Consider the following 15,939-nt stretch of genomic DNA (forward strand, 5'->3'; position numbering starts at 1 on the left):
ACCCCTCCATTGTAAGGTGCATTGGGTTTACTACCGAAGCTCCTTGGATCACGATATTCCCATACTACAATGGGAGTACCGTGGGTGACATGATGTGTCGCTTACCATTCACTCACGGATTGTCAGACGACACATGCACAGGCTACAACACGGTTGGAGGTCATTGTCTGTAGTAAATCTTCCTGTAAGCAAGATAAACACGGTGCGGATCAAAGCAGTGATCGAGCAGATGCCAACCATTTGTGATGCCTTATGACCTATCTCCCATTATGGGTACTATACCTTTACTAGCTCTAGACAGCCGTATACTGCTCCATATGGTTGGAAAATCTACCTCTCGGATTACCTGACTAATGGTTGGCTCCATTATTTATCGAATGCTACTGCAGAGTGACCTAATATTAACATATCAATTGCTTTTGGTTGTTGGACAAATTGCTTATAAGCCTGCAATTTGATGCTCAAAACTCTGATTCAGAGCAATACCTTTATGATTTGTAAGTCTCTGGTTTGGCAAATTGACACTCTATTTGTATTTTATGATTTTTTCAAGATACTGCTAGTGCTCTATCTATGAGGAATTACCAGCTGTTCCTGATGTTAAACACATTTCTAAGCTCACCTGGGAAATTACCTGAGTCACTTTACTCTATGGAAGAGTGGCTTGACTACTAGAACTTGGACTTGATTAGGGTGTGAGGGAGAATGGTTGCTCTCTAGCTGACCTTGGCTGTGCTAATGGAAGTAATTGGTTTCTGCTCACATTGGTGGTGCCGTCTAAATTGAGATGACAGGCACTGACATAGCCCCCTGGTAATTTATCTGACATTTACTAAGCTAGGCATTGATTAAAATCTGCACAAACTATTTGCCATTGCTATGTACAGGCTGAGATAATGGACTCTCTTCTTTAGGACCATGGGTTAAATTATGCTACAACATCTGCTAGCATGGATATTGAGGAGGACTATGGACTGTTTGGGGTTATTTCTGGGTTGTTTATGACAGCCTGGACCGTGGGTATTGCTGACATAAAGTTTGATTTGGTACAGAGCAATCTGCTGGCTTCGGGTGCTGTTGGCCGTATTTATCCGATAGCTAGCATACTGTATATTCTATGGGTTTTTGTAGGTTGTATTGATTGTTGATATCCGATAACTTTTTTACTTCGTTTATAGGCATTATGGCTTCGGAGGGTATTTGGAGGAAGATATCCAGTAGCTTGCATATATATTTTTTCGTATGCTTTATGTACAGGTACTATCTGTCGTATGGGTCCGGATTTGTGACCGGAGCCGTTCATATGGTTGATAGAATAACAGCGTGATACGGCAATAGCCTCACCTATTGCTTGTGGGTGTTGGGGATATATACGTAATCTGGCTGGCTGATTACAATATCGGCAAATGAAGACTAAAACCAATATGGTATTTTTCTCATAATACTGATCTATGTGCTTTCTCTTGTGTAAACACCGACTTGCAAGGATTAAAGGAGCCGGGGCATCTTGCCAATACCACGGGCTGATCCTACTGGCTGTTATGGGTTGCTGCCTTTTGAAGGGATTTGGTATTTATCTCTAACGATGTGTACAGATAACTGGACTGGTTCACATACTGTGATTTCTGCTGTTTAAAACAGGTTGGTTGGAAAATAAACGGTTTCTTTTGGGACATTAAGACAACTGGAGGTGAGAATAACCAATTGGGTATGAGTATTGGCAATGGCTTCTTATACTGTTGCTCTTTTTGAGGTTTTGGCTCGGTATATGGTTTGACTTAACTACTAATGTAATGAAAGACTCTCAACAAAGTTTTTTTTGGGTACGTGCCTTCTTGGACTTTTGAAGGTAAGTATGCTGGCAGCTCTGTGATGGCTGTTGAAAATGTATGCCAGTCAGTGATACCATTTGACGACCGGTTTTGGATGGCCCTAGAGAATGGGCGGAATACTATTAGAAACTTTGACTTTGTCCATTATTTTTAAACCTGAATTCATATTAAAGATAAAAAACTTTTACTTGGCATTAAAATATATGGTGTAAAACCTTTTAGACTTAACACTCTAAAATTTATTTGTTTCTGTAAATCGAGAAAACTGTTGCACATTACTTCCATTTGTACAGCTTGATCAGGTTCTTAAGATAGTACTAGGGTGACATGGATGACAACTAGTTCACCCCAGTTACTTGTTACGCGGTTTGAAAACTAACGAACAGTTGTTTTCTTACTTTGGATGCAGGTAAGGGTGTCCTTTCCTTGGCTGCTTTTTTGAGGAGATGTGATGCTGTACACTCTTACTGTAAACACTAAATCAGGACCTTCTTTCCCTAATATGGCCTGATACTGTGATGTATTTTTTTGGATACGCAGTCGAAAAGAATACATGATTTTGTACTATAGACTGTAGACATAGGTCTTTGAAATTTGTCTCATGTGTTATGTATATTGTAAATAGATTAAACTCTCTCTCTCTCTCTCTCTCTCTCTCTCTCTCATGTGTTAGTCCTCCAGCTCTGCTCTTGTTAGTTTCGGCCAGTCGAAAAGAATACATGATTTTGTACTATAGACTGTAGACATAGGTCTTTGAAATTTGTCTCATGTGTTATGTATATTGTAAATAGATTAAACTCTCTCTCTCTCTCTCATATTTTTTTGGGTACGCAGTCGAAAAGAATACATGATTTTGTACTATAGACTGTAGACATAGGTCTTTGAAATTTGTCTCATGTGTTATGTATTTTGTAAATAGATTAAACTCTCTCTCTCTCTCTCTCTCTCTCTCTCTCTCATGTGTTAGTCCTCCAGCTCCGCTCTTGTTAGTTTCGGCCATCTAATGGCTCATGTGCCCCCTCATGCTCTTGAAGCACATGTATGGCTGGTACAACCCTCAACACCACTGTAAAATCCTAGTGCTACCGTTTCTTCCAGCTGACTCATGCTTGCTCACAAGCCTCTCATGCTCATTGGCACTTTGTTCAGTCCTCTGTAAACTTATGATAGATTCTTAATAAACATTCATAAGCTCTTTAATTCTTAATAAGGCTCTTAAACTTCATTCTCAAGCGATTTTCCACACTTAAATCTTCATTAAAAACATCCATGGAGTCTTCAAGCGACAACTCCATCACTTCAAGGGCTAACTTGGCAATAAAGAGAAGTACTTATTGATGTCACTATGCCAAGAAACTTAAGCTATGATGTGAGTGAAATCCACATAATTTTAGACGAAGCCACATAACTCTAGATGAAAGATGCATTAAGAGGCATTGTCGATTCAATACTTTGGCACTTATAGGCATCACATTATGACTCTCCTGTTGCAGTAGTATTAGGCTCATTACTGGCCTCTAAAATGGTGTTTTACAGTCTTGATGTCTATGACTCACCAATGTCAAGTCAACTAACGAATGCTCCCAATTTCTATAAGCTTCCGAACCAGATTCATAAAGATGAGCCTAATGTCAATGTTGAATGTCAAAAATTGACTCAAGTGCTCATCAAGTTGAATTAAAAAATTTTCAAATTGTAATTTATCTTTTAAAAAACCATAATTTTTTTCATTTTTTGTCATTTTCATGAATAAATCTTAAAGGGCTTTTCCTTTTAAGCATGTATATATGCGTATTGATGCATACTAAGGGTTTAGAGACTATGGTTTGTGCCTTTTGATACATGACAAGTCCTCCCTTTTTTGCATGGATTTTATCCAATTGTCCTATTTTCACTGAGTTTTCACCCCTTTTCATGCTTCACTTTTTTGTTTAGCTTCACTTCCTTTTCATAGGGGTATTGCTCCTTCGGTTGAAAGGGGGGATTATGAGGTCAAGTATGGTCATTCAACCTTTGAGCCATGAAATAGGTTACCTTTGAGCCTATTAGCCATGTACTACTTCCTTTGAGCCATGTTGGCCAATCTATTTTTCTTATTACCAAAAGCCATGAGCTTCATAGCATTTCTCTATATTCTCTTGGAGTTCATCTCAAAAGGTTGACCACCTATGAAATGAAGGGAGGAATTTTTAGACTGAATTGGGATGGTTAGTCCTCCTCAATAAGGCTATCCTAATTTTTTTGATGGTTAGTCCTAGATAAGGCTATCCTTATTGTACTAGCTACTAGATCTAGCCTATCTTATCACTTATGGCTACCCCTTATATATATAGCCTCATCTTTGCTCTCATACCCACTTGAGTATCTGTTGAGTACCTCTCAAGAGTACTAGAGTGTTTATAGCACATGTGTCGTACCTGTTCTCAATATAGTTATCTTTATTTCCACTGTCTCATCTCTTGTGTCTCTTTAATATTCAATCATATAATGCTTGCAATTTAGAGCAAAAACACAAGGAATGAACTTCAAAAATGATGCACAATACCTAAAAATGGCTTGGGTTGTGGGTGCAATGAATGGAGGTGGGATGGGTTTTGAATGGAAAGAAATAGATAAAATTGTTTGGTATACAAAAATAGAAGGTTGCAACATGGTTGTGCCCTTCTATTTCATGTATCTGGGGAAGTCCTTGGGGCCGACTCATTTTTTTTTGAATGGATACAAATGTCATTTCTATAAGTAATACATGAAGTTTAATTTCCATGTATTCTCAATATGTTGTGAAATCTCAGGAGCTCGAAGACTTTCGTTAAAACCAAGAAAGCTTGAAAAAAAACCATGATAATGAGGGATTTCAAGCTTAAAGCTAATGGGAAAAAGGATGTGAATTGAGGGGGTTTATGGCCAAGTGCGAGCTCGAAATATGTGTGCTATAATGATGCTCGGAAGGGAGAGCAATAACCCATTAATAAATTCCACTATAGTGCTTGCATCACAGAGTATGAAAGTAAGAACTAAAGTCCACCTAGACTACATAGATGTTGTGAACGTAGAAAATGCAAGGGGCACATTTAATGGGTGTAATTTAGTGATGCTTATGTAGTGATGATTTCTAGATTTACCTTTCATAATATTCTATAGTCACTTTGTGAGTAGTACATTAATCACAAAAAGTAGCTCTTCCTTGAGGGGGAATGACTGAGTGGTCCTTCTGAGGTGAACTCTAGAAAGCCACAATTGCATAAAATAATTCCCACCATGTCTCTCTCTCTCTCTCTCTCTCTCTATCACACACACACACACACACACACACACACACACACACACACACACACACACACACACACACACACACACACACACACACAATTATCAAGATATCATCTTGCTTCTCTTACTTATGTTTCCGCACCTAGGCATTATTTACATGTGCTGTTTATATCAAAGTATAAGCACAAGCTAGATCCAATTTTCATTTTTCATATTTATATGTTGGGTTGTGATGTTGTCCTCAGATGTCGAATCACGATCTTGGGCAAGATTGTTAAACTAGAGATTTTGGTCTAGAAGGAAGAGGTCTGGTTTAAGGCCATGGGATGTCTGTCATGTTAGTCTCCACCACACCAGCCTCTATATAGCATCCATGAAGCTTCTTACCTATGCATGCTTGACATGTGGAAGGGTTTGCCCTAGGGGCATTTTCCACACAGCTAGGGCCTTGCCCACTATCAAGATAATGGTAGGACTAAGGGTTTGCCCTAGGGGCCTTTTCCACATAGCTATGGGCCTTGCCCACTATCAAGATAATGGTAGGACCAGCTATGCATGAGTTGCCAAGGGGTCTCCTAAAGAGCGGCTAGGTGTCTTATAAAATGAGTACGGATGGTTGGAGATGAGCATGCAATAGTCCCTAGCCTTTTAGTGGTATCACAACTTAGGGGAAGGGGAGGCGGGGAGGAGGCATGGAGAAGCTTTCATGACGTGCATGCAATACTCTCTCTCTCTCTCTCTCTCTCTCTCTCTCTCTCTCTCTCTCTCTCTCTCTCTCATATAGAAACATGTTACCTATGAGGCCGAGCTACTAATGAAAGTATGCTTTTGGAATTGCAATGGATACCCATGGAATGCGGGGGTTGGCGTAGATGAACTAACTAGCAAAGCTGATGTTGTACTTCTTGTTGAAACTTGGGAGCATTATGCACAAAGGACTAATGGGTTGGGCAATTAAAATGTACATTCATTGATGCGATCAAAGAATCTCAAGCAACGAAGAGGGCAAGGAGGGGTAGCATGTATAATTAAGAAAGCTTTGTAAGATTTTGTATCAATTGTCAAAGATGACAAGCACAAATGTTATGTATTGTTGAGATTATGACATAAAAAAGAGCACCTATTTTTGTAGCTGGTTACTATTCCTCATCATAATTCACTCTTTTATGTTTGCATGGATAGAGATCAATCATTTGTTGATTTAGAGGAAGGCATTGCTTATTTTAAAGGCAAAGGTGATGTTATTGTCTTTGGGGATATGAATGCCTGCACAAAAACATTGCAACATGATACACAACAATTTGATTTGCTATACATTTCAAGAGAGGTGGAGGAGGTTCACTTTGACGATTGTACTTCAATGGATGAGAAAGAGCCGGATCACTATGGAAAGTCTCTTTTATATAGCAAGGGTGTGTTCATTGCCAATGGTGTATCTTTATGGAGTGGAATTGATGGATTTACATGTAGAAAACACAATGGGATAGTCCGATTCACTATATGCTACTCTCTGAAGCCACCGTGTATCATATAAAGAGTTTTACACTTGGCCACTAGACCTCAAAATTAGACCATCGGACCTTATGTATTGACTTTACATGTGGAGAAATATCTAAGCATGAAAATCTCAGCAAAAGTGATGAAAAGTTATCTCTTTGTATGCATTTCAAATGGGCACCATAAGAAAGATATTTGTTCTTATGCCAAAGAATGCGTTGCCATAAAGCATGTCCATGGTATCAACAAAGGTTGATCACGAAAAAGGTGGCTTGATAAAGAGTCTCAAGATGCTCAAAAAAGCTAGATGCAACTATGGACAAAGATAACTATCAAAGTCATTTGCATACATACAAGGCATTGATTCAAAAGATGGCAAGTCAAGCATCAATTTTTCCCAAGTCCAAGAAAAGACGCGTGCATGTAGAAGATTTTGGAGAAACTTGAAGCACCAGCGAATTGAGAGTTTTGATAACTTGAGTCTTATGGATATGCACACACATTATAGGGAGCTTTATGAGCAACCAAATCCTGGAAAGATGCCATTTTATGGTTCACTCGGAGATGAATAGTTTAAAAAAGATGTGATGTCTTTCAATGCCTTCATGGCTATAGCTTATTGGTTGAAGCGCAAAAGGGACGATAGATCAAATCCTAGGCGTTGCTCATACTTTTGATTGGGGGGTGGGTGCCACCCAAGATTTGGGCGGCCCCTTTCTCACAGAGCCAAGACGTGACGGCCAGCTGTCCGCCAGATCATACCACACACAAATATGGCGCTCAGTGTGTAGCCAGCGTAACCCTTTTTGCACCTTTACGTCTTAAATTGTGCCCGATGTTTCGGTAGCCTCTAATATGTAATTTTCGTCACCTTTTTCAGGACGTCATTCACTCCAACACGTCCACGGCCATGATGAGCAACGTTCTAAAACTCAAGCAGAAGGGGCCTGTGCTACATCGCTCACTTTGCACATCCTCTTCTTCTTCTTCGGAGTCTCTCACGAAATCGGTACCTTCTCCTTCATCCACCACGCCACATCGCTTCTCTCAAGTTTGTGTGGTTGCCGCTCGGCGTACCCCCATTGGTGCTTTCCAAGGTTCTCTGGCATCCCTCTCTGCTACTAGGCTTGGCTCCATAGCTATCAAAGGTATTTTTTGGTAATTCATCTTGCTTATGCACTTATTTAGTTGTTTGGGTATATAGGGCAGCCACCATACATGATACTAGATGACGATATTTGGGAGTTCTCGAGGGATGGAGATTTCATCGTACTTGGAGATTTCAATGCTAGTACAGAATGGCATCTTTCTTGACACTTCTGAGGAAAAGTTGAGAGAGGTAGACTCTAGAGAGATGGGGCTTTTGAGGACCTCAGAGGATGCTTAGGAATTTACATAGTATGCGAGACATCTGATTGAGATGGGTAGAGCACATGGATTGGCTATTTTAAATGGCCTTGATAGATACTCCAATTCGGGCAGCTTCACTTACTTACCTCATAGACATGGTGCTAGCACCGTGGATTATGTTTTGGCTCCCACATCACTTATACCACGCATTCAGGGCTTATCAGTTTTACCCAGACTTGTTGGAGTGGCTATAGATCATGCTCAAATATCTTTTGCAATAGATTTTACTTACACTATTGGTGATTTTCATCATGCAGCACATCGCCATCCAAGATACCACTTCTACAGAGAGACAGATGGAGTGTGTATAGATGTAGCAGGGAAAGCGTGTCGTGCTCTCCACAGTGGGTGCTCCTCAGTGCAGTATACAAGAAACGTCACTCCAACAGAAAGAAAACATCACACAGAAACAACATCTGAAAGCACAACAATAGACTCAGCACTCAGTGGAACTCGACAAACTCATAGAACCATACAGGCTCTGATTGGCAGCACACTCAGCTCCAAGCCCAGGACAGGGTACAATGGGGGTGTCAAGGCTCCAATGTGCCGGGAGGGTGCAGATGTGCGATGCTAGAATCTAGACTCAAGACTCAAGATGCTAGACCATACAAAGTGGATGATGATGTAGTCCCCGATGACAGGAACCAACCACACATATGTATCTCATAAAGAGCCACCAACGGCTCGCAAAATATCCCAATCCAGCTAAGCCTATCTCCAAACTGCGATGGTGGTGATCTGGCCACGGTGTTCACTAGATCACCATGAGTATCACTTGCCATGCGTCACTGCCCAGGCGAGAGTCCGTCCAGTGTGAATTCCCGACCAACTGTAATTGACTGCCCATCCTATGCCTGTGACAATGTAGCCCTGCAGGATGCCTGCCACAAGCGCACTCACCATCGGTGAGAGAGAACACTAAGACTAGCAAGGACCTTGAAACTAGCAGGAAATAATGCAGCACAACCCGACTGAAGAAGCTGATGAGTGGAGAAGATATTTGAGTTCTGAGGAGGACGGTACAATGATGAAAAGTAGGTATTTGCAGAAGATGATGAAGAAGTATGGGCAACCCTGCCACAGTGAGATAGGCTGTACAAAAAATAGAAATTGAAGAAGACCCAAGTTTGTAGCAAAATCTCAGAAAGTTAAAAGCTAGTGTAAATCCAGCCAAAAGGACAAAGGATGTTCATTGGCTACCGAGTATGCTCTTCAAAGAGGAAAAAGTCACAAATAAGCAAAAGGGAAAATGGGGGGCTAGGGGTGAGGGGGGAAAGGAAAATGGGGGGAGGCTAGGGGTGAGTAGGGTGGGTAGGTGTGAGAGAAAGGGAGGGGGTGGGTAGGGGCAAGAGATGGAGAGGGGGTGGGTAGGGTCGAGAGGTGGGGGGAAGTGGTAGGTAGGGGCGAGGGGGTGAGGAGGGGGGTGGGTAGTGGGGAGGGGGGTGGTGAGGGGCAAGAGGGAGAGGATATCGGTGAAGGGGATGGGCAGTAACGAGAGATGGAGAGGGGGTGGGTAGGGGTGAGAGATGAGGGGAGGTGGTAGGTAGGGGCAAGGGGGGTGGGTAGGGGCTGCAAGAGTTCATATTCCTATCCGATGGTAGCTCCGGTATCTCCCTGGAGCAAATTAGGCAGTGGGGGCTATTTTGTGGCTGTGCCCGGCTAGTGTGAGGTACAGTCTCTCATGTCGGGTCGTGTCTAGCCATGTTTGGGTCGGGTTTTGGCTCGGTTCCATGGCCATTAGGCTCCTGCAGGGTGGGGGTTTTTTTCCCATCCTTGCTGGCATTTTCCCCTGGAGCCCACAGTTTATATTCTGCCATTTTTTCTCTATTTCCCTACATTTTCCAGGTCGTGAGGACTGGCTGCAGGCTGCTGGCTGACCTGGCCTCTGTCAGGTATACAGGTAGGGCAAGGTCGCGTTGGGAGAGTAGTTGTGTCTGGTGTCCTGGGGGCAGGAGGGCGCCCCTAGAGGGCAGCCCTAGCACGGGTGATGGGTAGGAGGGGCAGATCTGCCCATTGTTTTCTACTTGCAGCCCTGGTGTTTTCTCTCATGCCATGCCCAACGCTTTTGGCAGCACTCAACCTAGCGTTTTCTTCATGGGCAGCAAGGGATCAGGCTAGCGTTTTCCACAATGTCCCTAGCGTTTTCTCCTTCTTAGTGCAGATGCATGGAGCCGCTATGATTCGGTAGATGCAGAGCACCTCCATCATGGTGCAGGCATACGAGAGGAGCAGATCCATGTTCTCCATGGGGCAGCCACACCATAGGGCAGCCCCCATCCGGTTCCTTCTCCCTTCAGATAGCCTTCCTGCCAAGAGGAGATCCTACCAGAGCCTCGGTTCCACAGGAGGCTAGGGCAGCCCATGACGAGACCCTGCCAGTGGTCTCATGTGCAGGAGTAGTTGGCAGTGTCAGTAGCAGTCGCAGTTGTGTGTGTCCTCGGGTCTATCCATTGGCATGTCAGTTTTATGCCGGACCACCCTTGGTCACTTGTATGAGCAGATTGTTATCGCATGGAGAGCCTTTCCCAAATCTCTCTCTCTCTCTCTCTCTCTCTCTCTCTCTCTCTCTCTCTCTCTGTGTCTCTCTCATTCTCAGATGTCCTGTCTCTCTCTACCTCAATGGTCTCTCTTCTCCATAGGTGTGCCTTGTTCATGTGTTTGGCATTGCAGGTGTTCTAGATCGGAGTCAAGGTACCCACCGGATCAAGAGCCAGTTCTTGTCTTCATTGCATCTTCCGCTGCCACCTTTGACATGGTATCAGAGCTCTATGGTGATACGACCACTTGAGTGCTCGAATGTGGCTGATCCGGTGCGGTTTGGACATGATTGAGAGAGAAGAAGCTTGCTGTTTTCTTTTCTGATTTTCTCCTAAGTTCGGAGAAGCTTTTGGTATGTGGAGGCCTTGGATCCTTGTCTACGACTTCCCCATCTTCACCCTTGATTACCCCGACCTCTCTTCCTCGTGGGGAAACTGATGGAGATCACAAGATGTGTAGTTGTGCTGGATTGCTCTGGTTATCCTAGATGGAGTCATGTTACCGTGCCTTCCCGCAAGGGGGAAGTCATGCGGTTGCTGGATCTAGAGGGGGAGCTACTCATTTCCAGCTTCTTCTTCAAAGAGAAGTATGTGGACATCAGTAGGATCTTCTTCCGCTCTTTTGGAAGAGGTTTCTATGGCTGTGTTTTCTTCGAGGAGATGGACTGGCAGATTTGCTTTGCCTTTTGCAAATGCACGTCTTTCTTGGAATTGTCGACGGAGCTACCTATCTGATGAGTAGCAAATTGATGATTCAGTTGCACTTTTGTACCGGATTGCGGAAAGAGGATGACAGAGGGGGATTTCTTCCCTTATTGAAGCAGGGGATGTTCCATGATTTTTCATTTCCATCTAAGGATGGAAGTTCCAGTTCCGGCTTCAGGTGACTCTTGGTTATCTAGCAGTAATTCAGGTACATGTTTCAATGCATGTGTTGGAGTTGGCTTTGACAGGCAGAGGGGGATGCTTCTATCTCCAGAACCACTTCGTGTTTGATCATCCGACTTCCCTTGGATGAGGTTTAGAGGTGGAGAATGTGGTGCCAGACCCTTAGGTGTGGACGTCTCCTGTTTCCATGTTCTCTCCTTTCCCCAATGGTAGTGTGGCCCTACAGATTTGGTCACTTCTTTGCCCTCTAGTGAGCTTGTCAGTACTAGTTCGGGGACAATTTATGACTTCTAGTGAGCTTGTCAGCACCAGTTTTGGGACAGGTTTACAACTTTCAGTGGGTAGTTTTTTCTTGATGATCGACAACAGATTTGTTGAGATCCTTTGGATGACAGGTTTGCACGTAGTGTCGATAGTTGGTGGGGACATCTAGTTCCTACTCCGGCAGTTAGCAACATCTGAATGCCTCTTCCATACATCTCTTTGGAGAACTCCAACCTTGGGGGCAGCCCTTCTTCCGGTGTGCAGATTTGGCCACGACTGGCTAGTATAGCAGGTTCTTCCCTTGGGCTCTTTTGTCCAGCTTTGGCATGTTACAAATCAGCCCGAGTGTTCCTCACGGGCTTGTTTCCTGAGCCGGTTCCTTTACTCTCTATTTGAGTATTGGAGTTATGATGTGTATTTGATATTGATTGCACAATTCAGTAGTGGGTATATTGCTCTTCAGCACAAGTACAAAGGACAGCTTTTGATGAAGATTTTAAGGAAGCATGTTACAAGAGTGGGAGTATACGTACTCTTCCGAGTCTGTATGCAGTTTGGCATATTGTATTGGATTGTACCTACGGGTTTGATCTTGGTAGATGCAGAGATGTGGCAGAAGTTTGGTTTGATCTCAAGGAGCTTGCTCGAGTAGCTAGGTTTTTGTTTGTTGGACCCTGACGGATTCTTTGGCAAACATGATCCTCAGGTGATGACCTTTCAGGTCTTCCTATTCTTAGCAGTCCGAGTTTATTGATGTGAGTCTGGAGTTCCATGAGATTTAGGTCTTGCTGTGCAGTTATAGAGAAAGCAGTTTTACACCAGGTTGTTTCAGATTTCTTTCTGGTGGTATTCATTCTCTTTTCCCAGGATTGAGCGGAAGTGGGACTTCCTATCTTTGGGGGATTTCTTAGCTTCAGCCCTGGAGCTTTCAACAACAATGTTTGCTTTATTCCGACGTGGGTTGAGTCAATTGTTACCTCAGATCATAGTTTTGAGGATAATTCTCTTTCAGAGGGGGCTTCCAGGTTATTATCTTCGGTTGACTTCCAGTGCTCCATTCAGCGGAGTACCATGCATGGTGTCTCTCCGTCCTTGGTTTCCCTTACCCATTTTTTCAGTTTTGGATGGCGTGCTAGAGCCCACAGTGCAGTTATTATCTTGGCGGATGTTTTCCTTTAGCCATTTCGGTGGTTGCCTTGTCTTTCGGATTTGTGGTGTGACGGTTGCTCTTCCCAGTGCATTCGAGCAGTAGTTCCTATGCCTCGTCTTCCAGATTGATCCCTGGGGACTATACCATTCAGGACACACCTACTTCCCTTATCCTTAGTTCCTATGCCTCGTCTTCTAGATTGATCCTTGGAGACTATACCATTCAGGACACACATACTTCCCTTATCCTTAGATTGGCAACAATCTTTCGTACAGGTGGATAGTGGTCCTTCTCTGACTAGGAACCAGTTATAGTTAGCCATGGCATTCAAAGAGGGGAGACAGTTTTCTTGGTTCTCTTAGATTTGGTTCCAGGTTCCACATGTATATCATATTTTCCTTTCGGATTCCCCTATCCGTGGTGATCCAGTTACACATTTAGAGACTGCTGGAGAGTTATGACAATTATCCATGGTTCGGGTGTTCTCCCTCTAGAGGGGATATGCCAGCTTGGGAGTCAGTTTGCGCAAACTACTTCTTTACAGTTCTTGTGGTTCCATATGCAGCGGACAAGGTTGACAATCTATCTGGTGGCTTTCTTCAGCACCTTGTTCTTAACTTGTAGAGCTTGGAAGCAGTATCTTCCCTTGATCTTGCTGTGCTAGCTACAGTCTCAGTATTGATGCGTGTCTCCCTTTCTGCTGGATGTCTATTCCCGATTCACTGTGAGAGTGGGGTGATATTCTCTTGGGTGGTGTTCCAGACAGATCCGTTACAATTTTCACTCTCAGTTCCAATGAAGATCCTTCAGATATAGGTTGCAGTTCACCATTCTGTATGGTGGTTGGTGCAGTTCTTTGGTTCCTCGTCATCAGACATATCGTTCCTTCGTAGCCTCGGTTGTCCCTTCCCTTGGACTTCCGTCGCAGCTTGGAGTTTTGGGCATGTGGTATATGACCGGAGGTGCAGATTTTCGACTCTTCCTCGAGGGTGGATGCTTTAGAGTTGGGAAACGATCCGGATACTAGTTTTTTTATGCTTTTTACCCTTAGTTCGGATACATACTCTTGGAGCGGTCAGCAGCAATACCTTCTGCAGATGCTAGTTGTGCGACTTGTGAGTCGGTTGGCGTGAGGAGATTCTTGATAGAGCTGAGTTTACTTTTAGCAGACAACATCGTACTTCGGGGGTAGTGGTTGGATGATACAACGGCCATGTATTGATTCGATCCCAAAGTTTTGTAGTAGATATCCTTGTCCACGAAACCCTCTTCTTTACAGTTGCAGATTGCTCACTTTAGCCCCTTGGACCTGTTTCCCATTTAGGATCTGAGAGGGGGTGTTAGAGTTCATATTCCTGTCCGGTGGTAGCTCCGGTATCTTCCAGGAGCAGATTAGGGAGTGGGCTGTTTTGTGGCTGTGCCCGGCCAGTGTGAGGTAGGTCTCTCATGCTGGGTTGTGTCTAGCCATGTTTGGCTCGGGTTTTGGCTGAGTTTCATCATTAGGCTCCTCTAGGGTGGGGGTATTTTTCCCATCCCTGCTGGCATTTTTCCTTGGAGCCCACGATTCATATTTTGCCATTTTTTTCTCTATTTCCATACATTTTCCAGGTCGTGAGGGCTGGTTGACCTGGCCTCTGTCAGGTATATAGGGAGGGCCGGGGCGCATTGGGAGAGTAATTGTGTGCAGTGCCCTGTGGGCAGGAGGGAAGCCCTAGCACGGGTGATGGGCAGGAGGGGCAGATCTGCCCAGCATTGTTTACCTGCAGCTCTGGCGTTTTCCCTGCCCAGCGTTTTTGGCAGCACTCTGCCCAATGTTTTCTTCATGGGTAGTAGGGGATCAGGCTAGCGTTTTCCACAACATCCCTAGCATTTTCTCCTTCCAAGTGCAGATGCATGGAGGCACTATGTGTAACAGACTTGGACACTCCAAGTCAAGAATCAACCGCGACAACACCAAATAACCACTTCAAAACAATTCACAGATCACAATAGATTTGCACTGGCCCGGCAGAGTTCCATGCCTAGAGATATTGGCCCCAAAGTACAAGAGAGTGGGTCGGGATTCACTCTGAGACACTGCGTCCAGATGCTCTGAGAAGTGAGGCCCTCACCACTAATTTAAAGGTTACAAGGGATGCCCAAAAGCAGAGCCCCAAAAGCTTCAAATCAAAAGCAATTGCTCTCTCTCTCTCACAGAGAGTCAAAACTTGAAAGCAAAAGCATTCTCTCTCTCTTTCTCATTGCGTAGAGAAAAAGAAAAATTTGCGTCGCTCATCATTTAATTTTTTTTTTTCAGCTTCCGCGATTTCCGGAAATTAGGGTTTTTGGCAGAAATTAGGGTTTGCAAAAATTTTAGGGTTTCTGGCAGAAATTAGGGTTTCTGCTGTCCGTAGCCACGTCATCACTTTGTGACATATCCCCCTCTTGAAAGCATTGTAATCGACTGCGATTACGCCTGCAAAACCGACAAAAGCCATAAACCGTCTTAGCAGACATTGACTGTTAGTACCTACGTACTAGGAACGCACATCTAGCACATGTACAAAATCGACAGTCACATCACACGACATCACAGGACATCACCAGACATCACAGGACATCACATGACATTCAACATTCATTCGGATCTTAGACCATGATTTATCGGCAATGTAGCTAGCAATCACATCTAGGTCCAATCGGGACCTCATTGATGTCCGATTGACTAACCTCTATTGCAACCATGTCTATTCAAGATCAATCAGACCAAAATGCTGTAGTCATTTTCAGTTCCTGCACTCAAAAGAAGTCAAGAACAGATTAGTATCATTATCAGGAATTCCATTTCATAAAGTCATCTAGCAGAATACTGTCAGCTCTCAGTATCCCTGAAGCTCAAAGAGACATCAGTGACTTTAGTATCAAAATCAAGGCATCTGTTGACAAAGGAGCGGAGTAACTCCCCTCTTGTGCATCCCACTGCACCAGATCTTCGGCCAAGCTGAATTTCTGGGTTCCGTTTGGAGTAGACTATGCTAAACCAATACATTGAGGTAAAGTTTCACAAGCCGAGGAGTATCTGCTAGGTCCTCCTCCTCCATCCACTTCG

General features: G+C 43.8%; 1 protein-coding gene across 1 annotated transcript in view; it reads left to right on the top strand.

Annotated features, from left to right (window-relative positions):
• The first annotated feature begins 950 nt into the window (after positions 1-950).
• The window catches only part of LOC147453721 (acetyl-CoA acetyltransferase 2-like), a 154,202-nt gene continuing 139,213 nt past the window's right edge, over positions 951-15,939 (top strand). The window contains exons 1-4 of the mRNA XM_086516962.1: positions 951-1,083; positions 1,179-1,240; positions 7,258-7,395; positions 7,480-7,747. Of these exons, the coding sequence (XP_086373088.1) occupies positions 951-1,083; positions 1,179-1,240; positions 7,258-7,395; positions 7,480-7,747 (601 nt within the window). The remainder of the gene's footprint in view (positions 1,084-1,178; positions 1,241-7,257; positions 7,396-7,479; positions 7,748-15,939) is intronic.

This window comes from Adiantum capillus-veneris, chromosome 7, assembly GCF_014529385.1.
Source record: "Adiantum capillus-veneris isolate H3 chromosome 7, ASM1452938v2, whole genome shotgun sequence".
NCBI classification, from domain to species: Eukaryota; Viridiplantae; Streptophyta; class Polypodiopsida; order Polypodiales; family Pteridaceae; genus Adiantum; species Adiantum capillus-veneris.